Here is a 19118-nt window from a genome sequence, read left to right as displayed (position 1 = left end):
AGACTCATAAGACTTTTTTGTATTACCGCATTTTATTTTAATTTACTTTTTTTTTGGCCGACCTAAAGTCGATTAGTCTTTGAGTAAGGCGACTCAGGCATTATTGTCAATTTGTAAGGCTTTGTACCTTTTTTTTTTCAGAAATCCTTAAATTTCCAATCATTTAAAGAATACATCTTTATTTCTAAGAACATGTAGTATCATACCAGGTTGAATGCGAAGAAAATATGACCGAACGTTATGGAAGATTTGGATTTAACAGGCTATTTAGCATATATTTATGAAAAGCAAAGGACACTTCCCTTTTCTTTTTTTTTTTTTAAGTTATTTTCGAGAGAGAGAGAGAGAGAGAGAGTTATGCATTGCACGCAGTCTTGATTAGCATTACTTCCCGAAAAACCATGATGATATACGATAATGAATAAACTGTCTATAGTATACACTGTAAACACTGTCATATTTATACATTAAGCAAAAAAAATAGTAACGTTAAATGCTGTATTTAAAACATTATGATAAGATAAAAGTAACAGTTACATAATAAGTTTGAAGAAAGTGCACCGTTTTGCTTGTGTTGCACTGCACGCTGTAGCAAACCTGTTTCTGCGTGCCAGCATACGTAACCTATCACCTGAATTTTTTATTCATCTCCCAGAAGAAAACCGGGAATACGTCAATGATGACACTGATTCTGATCACGCGAAAACAAAAGAGTGGATTAAAGAGAAAGCAAAAACACTACCACGTGCGTTTCTAAGCAACCTAACAAGCAAGCAGCACTGCCACCTACCAGCCATATCAAGTGACAGTTGTTTCTGCCCTACTTTTCGCATTTGTGCAAAATCTCCTATAAATAGATATACCATGTGATTAACAGCAAGCTGGAGGCTTTAGGCCATTTACCTCTCTGCATTCGTTAACGGAGGCTTTTGATTGGTTCGTTCATCAACAAGTGAAAGCAGGGCGGGCTTTTGGACCGTGCGCAGTCTAGTAAAATACATGTATAAAATTTAGAGAGAAAAAGTAGGAGCTTAATGTGTGTTAAAATCTAACTTGCTGGTTTGTGTTAGAGCAGTTTTTCCTTCACTTTTTCCTCAGACAGAAAAGATCACAAGTTGGTTTCTCTTTTAGCGATGGACACCGGGAACTTTCAGGCCCTCTGGGTAGCGGGCGTATCCCACTTTTTTCCAAGTACGATGGTATCGGATAAAATACTTTTACCCGTTACGTTTGCTAATCTAATTCCTGATTATTCTGCACGTTCGATATGGTGGAGTGTTACTATTCTCATAATGGTGGTGACTCTGACAGTCATCTATGTCAAAGGTCGCTCTTCATCGGAAATGCTCTGGAAGCTCCCTGGATCTAACGTAAATCCAGCAGGAGTTGCTTGTGCCATACTTTGGTCTGTTTTGAGAAACACTGGAGTACACCCTAATGTCTGTAAGTATTATTTTGTTGTGTCAATTTTGATCAATAATGATCGCTACGGGAATAAGACTTACAACGTATCATTGCTAAAATATTCAAGAGAAATACTGGTTTCGGAAGGGTAGAAAAGAACAACCCGAATTCAAGCCCCATTATATACAATATATATGTACTAGATTTTCATGCATACAGTTAATGTTAACGTCATTTTTGAGGCGAATAATTCAATCTCTGATAGAATATGTCAATCCGGATTTTGACTTCAGGAATTTCGTCAAGCACTGATATAATATATATATATATATACAATAAATAGATAATTAAAAATTTGCTAGTTGAAATTAAAGATATTAGCACCAAATATTGCATTTATAAATTATAGTCTACCAGCTAAAACCAACTTTCCAACACCAATGCTTTGGATATTTTGTTTTTTAGAGATTTCCATTAGTACAATTCAAATGACATACTTTTAAACACAACCTTAACAGTGCCTTAGTTCGAAAATATAATCAGTTGAAAACAAAAGGAGGCGGTAGATAATAAGTAGTACATACTTGAAGCATACGTAATAGGCTATAAATTATGTGTATTTTTTGTGCACAGTTGACCGTATGTTAACCTTTGTATAGAAGTACATGTATCACCAGAACATTTAAAATTGAAAGGATCGCCGATCTATCCACTAACAACATACATTGCGTAGGTGTGTTGATCTCAAGTCACGCCGTCTTGGCTATAAACAAAACCTAGAAAACCAAACAAAAAAAATTATCATTTCAAAAATGATCTCAGAAGTTCGTCTTGGTCAGTTGGATACGCCACATCCAAGAGACTCGACTGTTGGATGTGTTCAACCAGTCTGACGATCAGTGTCAATACCTGAGACAAATATATATATAAATTTCCAATCTGCCAAGCCCATTTGCATGCGTTGTTTTTGTTGCTTGATGCATATCATGAGGAGCTGTCAGTGAATAATGCACAACAGAAGGGTAAGGTACTTGTTAATTTTCTCTTTCAGTTTGTACTCATGCATTTCATAAATCCAGAGAGAGGTTTTAGCTCTTCAAATTGAATTTACACTTTATTTCTAATATTCAGCGTTTTTTATGTTCAGTTTCCGACTTTTAGCTCGTTTACTGTTTTAAACTAACAGAATACAGAGAAGGGGTTACATGTATCAGAACTACATCCTGTTTTCCTCCCTTAATGTTTTGATACTAAGAAACACAAAAGTTATTCATTAGAGATGGGTCTTATTCAGACGCCAGAAGGTATTTGGGTGGTTCAACAGGACCAGGTGGCACAAAAAAAAAAAAACTCCAGGAAATCTAACACGGAGTAATCAAGCAAGCCAGTAAACGACCTAAAATGAACCGGAAATTCATCAGCTGGTTTTTATTATAGCAGCTGTCAAGTTGCTACGCCGAATCTTATAAGTAATTAAAATTCTTTACTCGAAGAAGAGAACGAATGTGACTGTACGCATTGCTGTTTTTTTTTTTTTTGTTGTTGTTGTTGTAAGAAGCGTCCACAATCTATACCTTAAAACGCGCTTCGCTACAATTACATGCTATGTCTTAAATGCGTTTCTTTTTCCGGTCGGCATGCTTGTTTTGTGTAAAAAACCTTACCAACATCTAAACGTACATTCAAATAAGGCAGTATTCTTTATTAAAGCGTAATAACTATCTTAAGTGCATTCTGACTAAATAAGCAGCTGTGAATACCCTTAACCGATATTGCAGGTGTACACCCTTTACACATCTGATAGTCGGAAGAACAGTGACTTTAGCTGAAAGCAACTGGGTGAAGGTTGACCATCTCGTATGCCAGTCGGAGTTTTTTCATTGCAGGAAAACTTTAAAAAAACAAGCATGGCAATTTGAGAAGCCAGCCGTAGAACACATGAAATGATCAGTACAATATATCTGCGTTGAAGAAATCAGAAACAACTACAAAGGGTGGATTTTTATTTGATACTAAGGTTATCAGTAATAAGAGCAAATATATTGATATACTGTATTTGAGATCATTTCTTTGCAGTTCTCCTCTCTCCCAAATAATCATTTTATGTATACGCAACCAATCTTGGCAGCCTGTTTGTAGATACGTAAAAAGAAGTCTAGAAAGATATGGTTGTCAGTTCAGCGATAGTGCAGTCAAGCGATTAGACTAGCTTAAAAAAAAAACCACATAGAGAACTCGATTAAACGCCTGTCACAAGCCACAGTGAGTGCTCCTTAGTGTTTGCAGAATTTTACATCCTGAGTTTATAACTTGACAACTGTAGGCACCGTACTAAAGGTAAATCATGTGATACAGAGAATCTGAGGATACCACATGATGCTGTTAAACCACGTTTCATCTCTTGCGCAAAGGCATTCGCAAATGAATAATATGTGCTTCTTTATATTCTACCTAAAAATAAAAATGAATTTTTTTTTCTGGGAAATGTCATTGATATTACCTGGACAACCTGAGCAAAATGCGGAAATCTTGACTTCCTAGTATAAATATGCTAAAAGACTATTTTTTGGAATACCTAATATTTTATTTTCACGTTCTGGTCTTCCATTCTACAGATAAAAATAGCAACCATAGATCACAAATACACGTTCAAAATAATTAAATATACACTTATTGGTATAATGAATTAATTATTATATTACTATTACGTATTACTATTACGTTATACCTTAATCTATTTAGCTTTACACATTCCATAAATTCATCGTATACAGCGGTGTATTTGCCAAGTCTTGTTGATGCTGTTCCGTTGAATCAGTAGGATACTGAGGTAGGATAAAATTGCCCACATGCTTCTAAATTTGCTATGAACTTTTTGATAGTGCATTATCGGTGAAAGAAATCATTCCCAACTATCTGCTTGCTCGAGTGGATAGACGCTCTCCGCTCTCCCAATAGTTGCGATGTTTAGAATTACCGACGAAGAGCAACTAAGGCCGTGAAGTCTGTGTATTGTAGTTTTTAATTGAGTGTATTTTTCTCACCGATTTGCCATTATTATTTGATAGCAAAAATAAAACTAAACACAGGTTTGCACACCTCTGCGCATGCTAATTAAACTTTTGACAACATAAAACATTCTTACTAAGTATTAAAACACGTTTCTGGTAATTTATTTCATTACAACTGGATCTGACATTTACTCTCTATTTTTTATACTTTCAATCGATTTAGTTAAGCGGTTAAAGTATTATTCTGTTAAAACCTTGAATAATCTTCTTAGCTTAAACGGATATTTGTCAAATAAAACTAAATCCGATTTCCGATACGTTATGGTTGCCTGATCCTCCTTCCTCAGGATGTAATCTTGGTAAATCATGCAATAACAAGAGATTACTCTCTCTACTTATATTCTTCTTTCCTGACTTCCTTCCTATTAAATGCTTCACAAATCAAATGTACCATGAAATACTATAAAGCCAGGCGAATATGTGCTTCATATGTTTAATATCATTTAATGGCACTGCAGTTTCACTTTTAGAAATTCATCACGTATCGCCATCAAGAAGGAAGCAGTTTACGAGATAACTGCTATTTTACGTCGGAATTTAGATTCTGGTCGTTGATTTCCCTGTTCGGTCTCATACAAGGAAAGAAAAACTAGAACGAAAGGGAAGTGGATAGGATAAATTAAAAGGAAAAAAAAAGTATCAAGCGAAAGTAGTCTTGCCTGTCTTGATCCAGGTTTAATCGCTCAGTTGAAGCTGGTGGTCACCGCCCATATACCCCCACTACGGCCTTTATTCTAATTACGCGCCTCGTTGAAAAGATGAAAGTGATAACGACGGATAGACTGCTGGTAAAACAGATCCTAAGCGACTGTGCGAAGTTATACAAGGCCCTGGTAATCAAGCACCATTTCGTACATGGTGATTTTAATTTTTCTGAGATGAATTCACTGATCAAAAGACAGGAATGCAAACGGAAATAAATTGGGTGCATAGCCAATGAAAAGGAAATTAAATCGATATCTTTTAAAATTTATTATAAATATATTGTGTGATATGTAGCACTTTCAAAATGAGTGCAGTTTCGGAGTTTTAAATGATAGAAGATCTAATTATTATTATTATTTGGCATTTTTCTATGGTCACTGTTCTTTTGAAACTTGGTCCATCAAAGTTTACTTAGCCAACCAATATCCCAGATTCCAAATGTTCGTTCCTATAAAACAACGTACATGAACAGACTTTAACGTAGAATTGCTTAGTAACTATACAATCTGAAACTCCTAGGTTTAAATTAAGTTAGATGCCTTTGTAGCTCTGCAGAAATGAGATTTACCAATCAGTTGATCTTTGACACAGTAGGGTCTTTAGGCAAGTACGGTCCTTTCTTCGACTGGAGATTCTGGTTTTAAGCCGAAAACTCAATAAAATCGAACATATAACCACACTGCTTCAGATAATATAACTCGTTAGGTTTAAATACTACAGAAGAGCGTCAGTTGTTTGCCATACTCCTCTCCTTGGATGCCTATGAAATCATTAATAGCTTTGGACTAGTTATCAGTGAAGAAGGCTAATACTTTAAAGACCGGCTGCCACCAATCTCCATTTAGGACTAAAACTGCGAGCATTTATTTGTCGTACAATGATAGTCACAGTTCAATTATCCAAACAATTGCACGGAAATTTAAAATATAACATTTTAATAAGTTTCATAATTGTAATATTATAATTATTCAAATACAATTCTTTCATTTGAAGATCCATTTGTACGGTGTATCATTTCAGGTGAAACCTAAACTATAATTATTTTTTAGAAGAAACAGTTTGTTGCAGACAACATCAATTATGAATAATGTTTTCTCGTATATCAACGTGTTCAACTATGTTTAAATATCCGACAAAACTAAAAATTTAAGCCGAACACATTTTTGAGTCCATATATTTTCAAAATGTACGGAATAAAAAGATTCTACTCCAAATACCTATTCACGTTATGAAATATCGTGGATTCGGATACAAATCGGGTGCAGAATGTCTTCATTCTAGGGCAAAGCAGAATTTCAGTTAAGATCTTTGAAGTCATATATTTGTAAAAGAAAAAAAAATGTGTTGCTCCTAAGAAGCAGTAACAAATTTTGTTAATTTTTCAGACTTCGACATTAGCACCACTTAGTGCATTTATATCTATATTGTCTTCTACTATAAGCCATTTTTATAACCATTTTTGGTTAGAGGTCTCGCATTTGTCTCCATCTTTTTCTGTTGAAGTTTTCCCTATATCAGCATTCTCTAGCCATCTCCATTGCGTCATCGTTTCATATTACATGAATTATTCATTTAAATTACATGCGGGTTATAAATTTTGTTGAAAGTTTAGGAAATTATAGAATATGTGAGAAGGAGGAAGATATTTGATGCATTGGAGTATGGCTCACGTTTGATCTTATTTTGAAGAATTCCCACCATACTTGAGAATCGTGACTATATGAGTTCTGTGTAAATAGAGAAGCGTGACTGTATATGCACGTGTTTAATACTGGTTCGATACTAGGTCGTTTGTTTAATGACTCTCAATAGAGTTGTTTCCTATGGTTAACTCCACCGGTTAACTGCAGAAGAAAATGCAAGAAATTAAGTCTGGAAAAAAAAAGTGAACCAAATGAGAAGTCCATGCCAAGAGAGATGGTGCAATGTGCATGATATTTCCTGTTGCACCTCAAAGATTTTCTGGATTACAATACAGTACTCTTAAGGCTTACGGAATGGTTAATTTGAACGAGTGGTAGAAATCTGTCTACTCCCAAATAAATAATTCATTTATACCAATAGTTATATAAAGAGATAATAATGAATAGTTTACTGGCATTACTCTCTTATAGTTTTTAATATACGATTAATGGCAATGACAAATTTCGGATGCGAAAGACCAAGCAAGGAGCTTTAAATTCAAATAACTATTGCACTGCATTCCATATGGAATAAGCCTTTAGGAGTGGAACAAGAAATAAGCCATATGGAATAAGCCTTTATGGAATAAAGGCTTATTCCATATGGCTTATTTCTTGTTTTTTTTCTCATAAGGTGTATGGAGGAATTATAAATCATTTACAAACAAACTGAAAATAATAGCAAGCAACGCAAAAGAACTGACAAGGTGGAAAGCAATGTCCAAGTCTGACGCTCCTGCTTGGATGATTGCAGTTTGCAAGCCTCACCAATAATTTATGAAAATATATCTTTAATTTTGAAGGGATATCATGTTTTTAATCATTTTGGTAGGTGAATATTTACAAAGTTTTATAAACGAATCTTGGTTTCAATATTTCGCATACTATTGTTCCAATCAGTTTTGCTTATAACCGTCCATTTGTGACATCATGTAAATGATAAAATTTAAATGAGTCCGCTGATTCATTATAACCAGCATATTGTTTTAGAGTTCGATTCAAAATTTCTATCGTTAGATATCTCGGCAGCAGCATTTTTATTTTGTTTTCATCATGGAAAAAGATAATACGAGCTATAGGGAAATGTTCCACATTTCCAACATAGTAATATTTAGAAATACTGTATTCAAGTACACATAACTTGTAGCATTTATTTTTCCCTTCTTACAATAAGGGAAAGTGTACGATCCCCCCCCCACACACACACTGCCAGACAGTAATCTAAATTGCATGTTTGAATAGTAAATACCTTCCAAATAGTGTGTATAACTAACCTAAGTCAACAATTAGTACATGATTATAGTGGAGTGGGCTAAGGTTAGATCATTCCAAAGACTGCTCTACAACCAAACATGAGCTTTTATGCGACTTCCGACTTCCATTAAGCAGGATATCAGATCTCTTTATACACTAACGGCTTCATGTAATTCATAAGTTCTAATGGAATAATTATATTAAGGAGTGCTGCCTTCTATCTTCGATGTGTCCTTATGCAAAATATGGCATTTGTTTACAATGGCTATGTAATAGCAGAATATAACACGTTATGCAATTTTGATATTTCTTTGCCAAAGCAGTACTTATGACTCACATAATGTAACTGCATTCATGGAATATTTACGAAAATATAACAGCGACAAGAAATTTCTGCTTTAGATTTTATATTCCTGTTATTTTTACTAGGATCGGATGAAAACAGATCAGAATTTTCCGTAAGAAACTGACCTAAGACAATCACTGACATCGTTTAGTGGTCTGCTGGATAAATACCAATTACATGTTATTCGCATCTTCTGACTTCCTTCTATGGAAAAAAGTGCAAAAAATAAGGAAGCATCTTTTTAACAAATTAACCAAATAAATAAATACACGGCACAGATCAAGAAGATAGGAAAAGGAAAGTTTGAAAATAGCTTCGCGACTAAAACTGCCCTCACTTCCTGATTGAGTATATTTTCTTTGACAGAAGCAGTCTTAGTGTATGTGAATCTGTTCTATTATCTGGTCACTAATAATAGTTTTTTACACGAAGATTGTTATTTTAAAACATCACTTGTGTTACTTGTAGTTTTTTAGTTCCTTAAATAATCTAACTTATTTCACTTTCTGTTCTCTTTCTTCGGGTTTTCTTTTTTTTTCTTTCGCAATTACTTCTCAGAAATAGGAAGCGAAGAACCTTTGTAGGGTTTTTAAACTGAAGGTGAGTTAACGAGTTTCATACGGAGGTGGAAGGTTTGAAAATGGAAGGAATGAAGCACCATAGAAAAGAGCAGTGGATGATTTCCAAAACATTAACTTGTCTCTCAAAATGAGTGAACCGTGAAATCTATGATTACTAAAATCCAAAATACAACCAGTTTTGTGTTTGTATAAGAAATGGTGCAATCATCATCATCATCATCATCAAATTCCTGACATGTATCCTCAAGAGGTGTACAGGATATGATAGCACTACATATCCTGTACACCCCTGCACAGAAAGATTAGCAGTCCTTTTCTTGCTAACAAGGTTAGCAGGAAAACGACTGCTAATCTTTCCTTGTCCATTCTGTCTGAGATTAGCTCTGCTAACGCATTCCTGGATGCTGACAATGTCAAGTTCTTTCATAATATCCTCGTTTTTAATATGATATTGCCATTGATGTCATCTGTTCACGCCTCTAATCTTTCTCAAGACTCTCATATCTGCGGTCCCTAGTCTTTGTCAAGTGTATTACTTCTGACCCAGCTCTCAGATCCATAAGTTAAAACTGGTTTGAACACTGTCTTGTATGCAGCAAACTTAGTGTTTTGACAAATTTCTCTCTTATTCCATATGAATGTATTCAATTCACTTGCTACCATACCAGCTTTGTTGATTCTGTTGTCTATTTCCATATTTAATTTATCATCTTCATTAAAAATCGTGCCTAAGTAGATGAAATGTTTTACTTGTTCCACAGGTTCTCCATTCACAATGCAGTTGATATTTTCAACGATTCAGCCTATTTTCATTGTCTTTGTCTTTTTATTGCTGAGCTTCATACCATATCTATTACAACAGTTATTCAATTTAGTCAGGGAATCTTACAGACTTGTAGCGGATTTATTTAGAAGTACATCATCCGCATAAAGCAAAGAGCTAACATTAACATCTCCAATTCTGATATCATGTTTAATACCACTTTCCTTCACAATGTGATCCATATAGATAATGAATAACAGAGGGGATAATGTACATCCTTGTCTCACACCAAATTTAACATTAAACCATCTTCTGTACTTCCTTCAATTCTAACTGCTGACTTATTGAATAGCTTCTCTCTTGGTACCTTATCATATGCTTTTTCCAGATCGACAAAACTTAAATACAGATCTTTGTTATATTTCCATGATTTCTTAACTATTTGTCGTAAAGCGAAGACCTGATCCTAACACCCTCTATTTGGCCTGAATCCAGCTTGTTCTTCACCAAGCTTTTCTTTCACAATTCTTCTCAACCGCTTCTCAAGTATACTTGCATAGATCTTACCAGGAACACTCAGTAGAGAAATACCTCTTCAATTCTCACAATCAGTTTTATTTTCCTTTTTATATATGGGTACTATGAGAGCTTTACTTCAATCATCGGGAATTCGTCCCTCTGTCCAGGCCTTCTGAACTATGCAGTGCAGCCACTGTAAGACTTTTACACCACCATACTTGAGCATTTCTGGTCGAATATCATCTACTCCTGCTGTCTTTCCACATTTCAAGCCTTTGGTGGCTTTTTCTACTTCAAGTATGGATATGTATTCCTGACTGTATGCGTGTTGAGTGTTTTTTACCACTGTGCTATCACTGCTTGTTTCATTTAGCAATTTTTTGAAGTAATTACTCCATACTTCAAGGATATCTTTTTCTCTTGTTTTCATGTCACCTTTATCATCTCTAACTCCTTTTACAGCACTCTTTCCTCCATTTCTAGTCTTCTTCAACAACCTACAACCTCCAGAATATCTTACCACCACCGTCTTGATATTTATTTTCCATGTTCTTGCCAAAGTCCTCCCATGACTTTTGTCTAGTTTTAGCCAGTGTTTAGCTTTCTTACTCTGTATTCTCTGTATTCTCTAACAGCACAAGCTGACTTATTTGTCAGGAACTTTTGATATGCTTTCTTCTTTTCCTTCACTGCCTCTTTAACTTCCTGTGTTCACCATGGAGTTCTGATTTTTCTAATCTTACAGACAACCTCACCACATGCCTCTCTGGCTGAATCAATCAATGTTTTCTTCAAGGCTTGCCACTGAATCTCCAATGTTTGGTTCCTGTAATTAAACCCTTTCATTTTTTCTTCAATAATCTTTGTGTATTTTAGTCTACAGTTCACATCTGAGAGCTGCTCAACTTTTATTCGCTTTAAAACTTTCTTACATGTTATTCTTTTCAATATGAAATTCAATTTTATCCTGCTCAAGACTAAATAGTGATCACTTCCAATTTCAAATCCTCTGTACACTCTGGTGTCCTGCACCAGGGAGAAGACATCACTATCAACAATAACATAGTCAATGAGACTTTTCTTATTCCTCGCCTCTTCTCTCCATGTGAATTTGTGCACATTTTTATGTTGTAACATGGTATTAGTAATAAGCAGTCCATGTCCTGAGCAGAAATCCAACAGGTACTTGTCATTATTATTAGCTTTGCTCTTTTCTCCAAATTTTCCCAAAATATGTTTGTATGTCTGACAATCATTTCCTACTCTGCTATTTAGATCCCCAACAAGGACCAACTTTTCCTTTTTCATTGTGTCAGTTGCTTTTTCTAAAGCCTCAAAAAATTCCTCCACTTCTACCTTAGTAGAACCTTCTGTGGGACCATAGGCACAAATAAGTCTCATTGTCCAGTTCCCCATTCTCATATTTGCCCACATTACTCTACTTGAGACTGACTGCCATTCAAGAAGATTAGCCTCTTATTTTGTGTTGAATACAATGGCTACTCCTTCTTTTCCTTGATTGTTATATTCATTGCCTGAATATAACATTTTGTATTTATTGCCCAGAAAGATCTCAGCAGTTTTTGTCTTTTTTGTTTCAGTCACCCCTATTGTGTGGATCTGGTACTTATCTAATTCCTCAGCTAGCTCCATTTCTTTGCCATTCAGCCTTCTTATGTTGATAGTACCTATCTTTAACTCTGGTAATGTTGAGTTGGGGTGTGCTTTCAGATTTGAAAACTGGTGCAATAAGGTCTCTTAAATACTTGGCGCACCTGATATTGCAACATTTCGTAACTGGCTGCTGATACATTCGGTAATTACTTGAACTCTTGCCTTGATTCTTTGTTCGCCATTCGCCAGAATATTTGTAAATTAATGATGCACGCAATTGCAGTTTCTTTTTTGTTGCATATAATACTCTCTACGCTCTTCAACAGATTCAATTTAGAATTGAAAATTATACATGGATTAATCATACAAAATACTTTTAACTATAATAAAAATAAAACGAATATTCTGATTAATTTTCGAGGCAATTATATTGAAACGAAACATTTATTAACCACGTATATAATGCTATTTATATGTTGATATAATATATTTCGCACATTGATATACGTTGCCAAAGAATCGACTACAGATCCATTAAATAGAAACGAGAATAGGATTACACTAGGTACGAGATTAGAAATTATGTCTATTTTCTTTTTGTTCTTTTGTAAGAGAAAGGGAACATACATTAATATTGCTATTGCATCCTAATGTTCTTTTACGGTTGTATTTTATGTGTCAGACCGTGTGGGGGCCAAGGCCCTTGAAAGTCCGTCCTGTTTAAAAGAACAATAGCTGTAGAACAAGTTCAGGGACAGCTACTGTTCAAGTTCAAGGCTGTTTTTTTTCTCTGTAACAACTCACATTTATCTAGGTAAACTGTGTGGAATAAGTGTGGTCCGAGTAGATTACCACTACGCGCGCCTATGCATGAAACCACGTTGTTTTATTTCTTTTCTCGTTACATACATACAACAAACTACGTGCTGCTTTAATTGTGTGCTTTCAATTTCCTTTCTCCAAGTGTTTTCTATTATGCAAAAGTACTTTAGAAAGACATTTGTTTCTAACAGAGGAACCAGTTTTGTGTTTGTATAAGAACTGGTGCAATAAGCTCTCTTAAATACTTGGCCCAACGACTGATGATCGGATTTGTTGCATGACAGCTTAAGTAGCTGATGAGTATATGTAAATAGCACTATTGTGGTTAACACCAATTAACTACTAGTCGAATAGAGCAAAACAAATGGGATAATGTTGCAGCACTGCATATATTCTTCCGGAAAAGATCCGTATTTCTTAAATGCATGGTTTTTTCCTTTTATTTTATTTGTTTACGGGTCTACGGGTCTTAATATTCTCGTCCCCGAGTGTTTTTATTTTAAATTTCTTTGTTAGCTTACAGTTGATTCATATCGAACATTATGCTGACAATTCAAAAGGAATTATGAATGCTTAGTGAAACTGATTCTGCTTTTTTTTTGGCAGCTAACCAGAACTGCGTTAGTACTTGAATGGCTTCATGTTTATTACCAGCAATCTATTATTTATCTGTATGTATGATGAAGGCGAGATGTTTGAGAAGGAAAAAAAACAAAACTCTCCAGGAGAAAACTGTCCATACGAGAGAGACACACTCAGTCAAGAATATAACGACTGTATAAAAATTTCTTGGTTCCTTTGACATCCCTGGAACTTATTTTCAATTGAGATGCCCGTATTCTGTCATATCCGTAAATCTTCTAGAATTTTGAAAAATGTATGAAATGGGTATTGTCAGTGTCTTAAAAATGTATCTTTCAGATAATTCTCAACCAGGAATGATTGTCACAATAAATATTTCTAATAAAAAATGTTTATTGCCCTTCTTGATCATCTCATCACCGTTGCACAGCTTGCGTGACAAAAACATGTCACGCAAAACCGGAAAGGGATCGCATTATCGCATATGATTTTCAAATGAAGGTGTATTTACTACACATTGAACCAATAAGCAGTTTTCTTTAACCCCTATTTTCATTCATTTCGATTTTTTCTTTCACACAGTTATTTTTAATTAAATTAATCCTACTCACCTGTGTATTGAAAGCGTCTTGAGATGCGCATAATCAATTTTATATATATATTTTAAATGTCCCGAGTTTTCCTAGTTCAACAAGTATTTACTATAATCACGTGACTAACAACTTACAGTAGTTGATCATCTAACATATAATGGTCTTTTCGAAACCTCGGAGCGCTACACGGTGAAATTTTCTTGAAGTTGAATACCTTTATTATTATTATTAAGACTCACTTAGTACTTGGTAAATGAACTGTTCCTGGAGTGCAATCGGACACAAAGGTGCCCTGTGCCACTCGCATTCTGGCATCAGGCTGGTATGTATCCAACTATCGAAGAATCCCATATAAAAAACTTCCGATTCCATCAGACTTCTGGAATCTATAGTGCACACACAATGAAGCAATCGGTGCCTGTGAGGTTTTTTTTTATTTTTTATATTGAAGAACACACGAGAGTTCTCAAGACCTATAACACAACAGTTCGTATATGGACAAGTGATTAGATAGGGAGAGAGATGGGCTGCTGTCTATCTTGAGCTTTTCTATGCCACTAAGTTCCAGCCATTTTATAGCATTTTGTGCGTGCAATTCGCAGAACTGAGCTTACTGATAACATTTTCAAATATAGTTTCAATATACAGTAATAGTATTATGTCCACTCATACACTTCGCAAGCATACTTATGGGAACTTTGGATTTCTTCGCGCTTTACATTACATCAACTCAGAAAATTAAAGAATTATTTCATTCAACTTCAGAATAATTAACCCACTCATTTCTTTAATTCAATGTGTGCTTCATGGACATCTGGAAATAAATTTCCATTTCTTGTTATTGCTTTTCTATTTTATTGTTCTTAATTTTTTTTTTATCAGGAATGCTTTGTTCCAAAATGCAAACTAACATTCATAATCAATTCAACCAATATTAATAACAACTTCTAAAAATAAAATAAATTTTAATATTTGAGGATGATGGAAGAGCCGAGAATTTCATTAACTAGTGATTTCAAATCATTTGTCAATGAAATTAATTCAAGGATCCATATTTGGTTCTCTAGAACAAGGTTTATGACGTATCTAATTCTGAGCCCGTTTAGGTTCTAATGTCAGTTGGGTTTACGGATATTTATCAAAAGTCGCAAAATTGTAGTCTCTAATGGGATGAGGTGTTTGGCTTAGGTGTATCCACAGTACTCAGCACTTGCAGTAAATCTGGGCGTAATGGCTACAGTAGTAATATAATACTGTTGTTGAATACATTATTCCGAAACTATCTCGCGTTTTTTTTCCTGAATTTTCTTTCAAGTAATATAAGTTGAATATATAATACATATTTGTCGAAGTAGTAGGCTTAGCAAATGACATCTTTGTTGGAGTTGAAGTTTAAATGGAGGAAAAATTTGATAACTTTAAGACTTTTTCTTTGGAGGTTCTAAGATACACCTTGGCTGCACCTGCCCGAAGGCGAAATATTTCAACTATCTGGTGTCAGTGTCCCCGACCACCTATGTGAGTAATCTGGACAGGGCATTACTATGTTTGCAGACTGGGCACACCAGCCGAGCCGATAAAGGCCCGTCATAATACGTCAGAAGGCTGAAAAAAAGAACAATTCCCGGATCATCAAACCCAGTCTAACGCTTTTGTACATACCGTACTGGAAAAAAATGCAAAAACTGCAAGCCAAAATCAACCGGAAATAGGCCCAAAAATTCAAGAACAGCAAGAGCTTCCTTGTTGGTCGCGGAAGGATCAAAAGTAAGTAGTAAAGACGGTTTAACGACCGAACAGCCAGATGACATGCAGATAGTGAGTTTGATGACGAGGAAATTAAAGACGGTGAAAAAGAACAGTAAGGAAAACGTACCAGATGGAAAATAATGTCTGGACAAAATCAAGTAAAAACAAAAGCATGAACTAACAACAAAAATGAAGATAAAGAGAATAAATTAAAAGAAAAGATCACAAAGGGAACAAAACCTAGAAGGCGGAAAAGTGAAAGAAAATATAAATGGAGAAAGCTAAAGAGAATCAGAGGACTCCTCTGATTCGCCAGAATTGATGAAACTTAGCAAACCCGTCTCAAGTTGGAAAATAAAGAAAAAACAACACAAACCAGGAAGCTATAATTAAACTCAACCGATTTGTTTCTGATACTCCAAGCATTAGTGTATGAACATAATAAGCTACCTGCATGTTCTTTTGTATACTCTTGCCTGCAGTCTGCATGACACAGTTGGACAAATTGCAGATCTTAGCTCTTCTGTAGTTTCTTATACATATAGACATCTTTGCACAAGTTTGATGGGTCAGAACCGGATGGGTCGGACGAACACAAATTCGAAATCGTATTGTATTGTATTGTATAATTCCAATACAACGTTTTATTAATAAACACCGATGCTTTCAGAATGACAATGTGCATTTGGCTTTGGGCAGCTCTTGCGCGTTTTTGATTGCCGCGATTTTATCTTGTGTTTTTTCCATTCTCTTCTACGCATATTGAGAAGTGCCATTAATTTTTTTTATATACGGTCATGAACTCGTTCATTCTACATGTCTTACAAATAACACAAAATACATAAAAACAGCATTACTGTGATTAGTTAGCTTATTGATAGTTTGGTGATGTCTAAATTATTACTGCAAGAAAAGAGGCGTCATAGATTAGATGCACATAAAAAACGGCTAATTATTGGATGTTTACAGTAAAAACAAAAACAAGCGATATAATCTCCGATATATAAGTGAATGCGGATAAATTTGAATCATTTCAGAAGAAGAGATCTTTTCTAGTTTGAAAAACCTCTCATATGAACATTTGTTTGATTCTAAACATGGAGTGGAAGTCTGAATTTTTTGAACTAATAATAAGGAAAACATAGCTATGTAGTCTTCAATAATATTTTAAAAAACCGAGAACCATTTCCTGAATAAATTACAGTTCGTGCTTAGAGGATCTTAAAAATCATCCTAGGCCTTATTAATATATAGATCTCCTATTTATGGGCGTATAGATAGCATTAATTCGATAGGACTATCCTTTTTTTTTCACAGTAGTAGCATATAAGATGCAACCAAACAATGCATATCGAGTTTTCACTCTATTCCATCTATCCCAAAACTGTACAAGTACACAGAGAATACTACACAACACATTGACATTGAATACATTTTGAAATTACTTCAGCAATGGTATGAGGATTCAATTCTCAACAAACACATGATCTGCTAGTGTTGTTGACGTCTCTACGGGTGAAATTAATTCTATCATAAGGTATAGGGATCGACTAGCATTAAGCTAATTACAAAATGCCAACCTTTGGACAACCCCCCCCCCTCCCTTACAAAGTTACACACGAAACATTAACTGCATGGTGAGCACACAATACAAGTACAATAATTGGCACCAGGTGAGCAAGCCACTTTTAATTTGAAGGTTGCGCGCTATACATGCGATATTATGAATACTGCATTTTTCGGGCGTCTCATTTTTGAGGACCTAATATAAGAATTAAAAATTAATTTCATTAATTAAAAATTTTAATTAATGAAAGCTTTTCACCAGCTTTTCACCTTATCACAAAACTTCATAGTCTTAAAAAAATAAACAGTTATATTTCGGTTTAGGATTTCCACGTTCACAAGTTCACGTGAACGTGGAAATCCTAACTTTTAACTTTAACTCAAAAAAACAGACTTATGTCTTGTAATGTGAAGCCAAATCCTTCTTTACATCCCACGAAGCTAAAATCAACAACTAAATATTAACTTATGAAAAGAAAGAGTAAATTGTATTCTACACAATCAATTTCGACTTGTTTTTTTAAGAGCAACTTTCTCCCCACTCTTTCTCGGTCTGAGGAGTGGGGGACAAACAAACACAACATACAAATACACGCACTTTTACGACCACATTTCATTTTCTCCTGGCAGTAACCCGCTACTTTAACTGTGTAACCTAATGACCTTGTTTTCCATCTCCGTTCATTATTGCAGATGACACAGCACACAGTCACGAAGGAACGGAATGCAACTGACTACAGCGATATTTTATGGTGTCAAAATCCGAGAGAGTCGAATGAATATAGAAAAATGAGAAAGATGTGCATCTGTTAAGTTCGGTGTGTCAAGGAGAGAAAGAGGAGGGGACTGTTACACTTCAGAAGGTGTCCGGTGAAGCGTAATGATAGTGAAATGTCAAAGTAAAGGTCAAAGGAGGACGAATGCCACTTTTTCTATGAACTCAATTGGAATTCCTGTCTGCCCTTCTGATGTTTCAGACAACTTAACAAAAACCAGTGGCGGAATAATATTTGATTGATCGCATAGATTAACAAAAAATATATAAATAAATAACTTAAATAACCAATCATTCTATTTTACAATGCAGTATATTACGAAAAAAGTTACAATTTTTCAAACAATTGTATCAAATATTTAAAAATAATTGTACATTGTGGTTGATTTTGCTGTAACTAAACAGACAAATGAGGAAATAATGATGGAGCATGTCATATGGCATAGTTCAAATTAGGTGTGATTTTCAGGCAGTCACGCAAGCCTTTAGGTGAAAAAGTTTAAGTTCTTCAAACTCTAAATATCCTTTGTTACTATCACATAAAAAATAGTGAAACGGGTCATGGAGGAAAAAGCACATTATCTATGCCTTCTTGCTTTTCTGAAGTCACTGCTGCAACATAAATATTTATGATTAAGGGTTTATTGTTGTCTGCCGCCAGAGGGATGCATAATACTAAGTACAAAGAAGCCATCTTATAGGATATGTACACGCTTTCCTAAGTAGTTTAATTAACTTTGAATCAACTTACTGCCATCAGATATCAGTATTCATATGTGTTTTGCTATAATATAAAGAACTGTTATAATATATTGCTATAATGCCAACAGAATACAAGCAATGGCCATAATCACAGCGAATGCCTTTGGGCACCAATCACCAGCGAAAACTATATATGTATGTGGGGGGAGGCATGTAAGAATTCTTAAGCATCATCATTATAGTTGTTAAGTGGGCCAGCCACAAGGGTAGACGCGGTAAAATCTAAGAATGCTTTTTAATCTTACTAAATGTTGATATTTTTGGTCTTCTATTGCAATCCCTTATTATGAAATATGCACTGTCATCCCTTTAGCAACATTACCTGGTGAT

General features: G+C 34.9%; 1 protein-coding gene across 1 annotated transcript in view; it reads left to right on the top strand.

Moving 5' to 3' along the window:
* Window positions 1-1078: 1078 nt before the first annotated feature.
* LOC150095870 (cytochrome P450 4C1-like) overlaps window positions 1079-19118 on the top strand; it is a 78886-nt gene continuing 60846 nt past the window's right edge. Inside the window, exon 1 of the mRNA XM_090409391.1 lies at window positions 1079-1443. Within this exon, the coding sequence (XP_090265517.1) occupies window positions 1134-1443 (310 nt within the window). The 5' untranslated portion in view covers window positions 1079-1133. The remainder of the gene's footprint in view (window positions 1444-19118) is intronic.

The sequence above is a fragment of the Typopeltis vanoorti genome, chromosome 19 (genome assembly GCF_054136105.1).
Source record: "Typopeltis vanoorti isolate ZY-2024b chromosome 19, IOZ_Tvanoo_1.0, whole genome shotgun sequence".
Lineage (NCBI taxonomy): Eukaryota > Metazoa > Arthropoda > Arachnida > Uropygi > Thelyphonidae > Typopeltis > Typopeltis vanoorti.
This window is presented reverse-complemented; position numbering and strand designations above follow the sequence as displayed.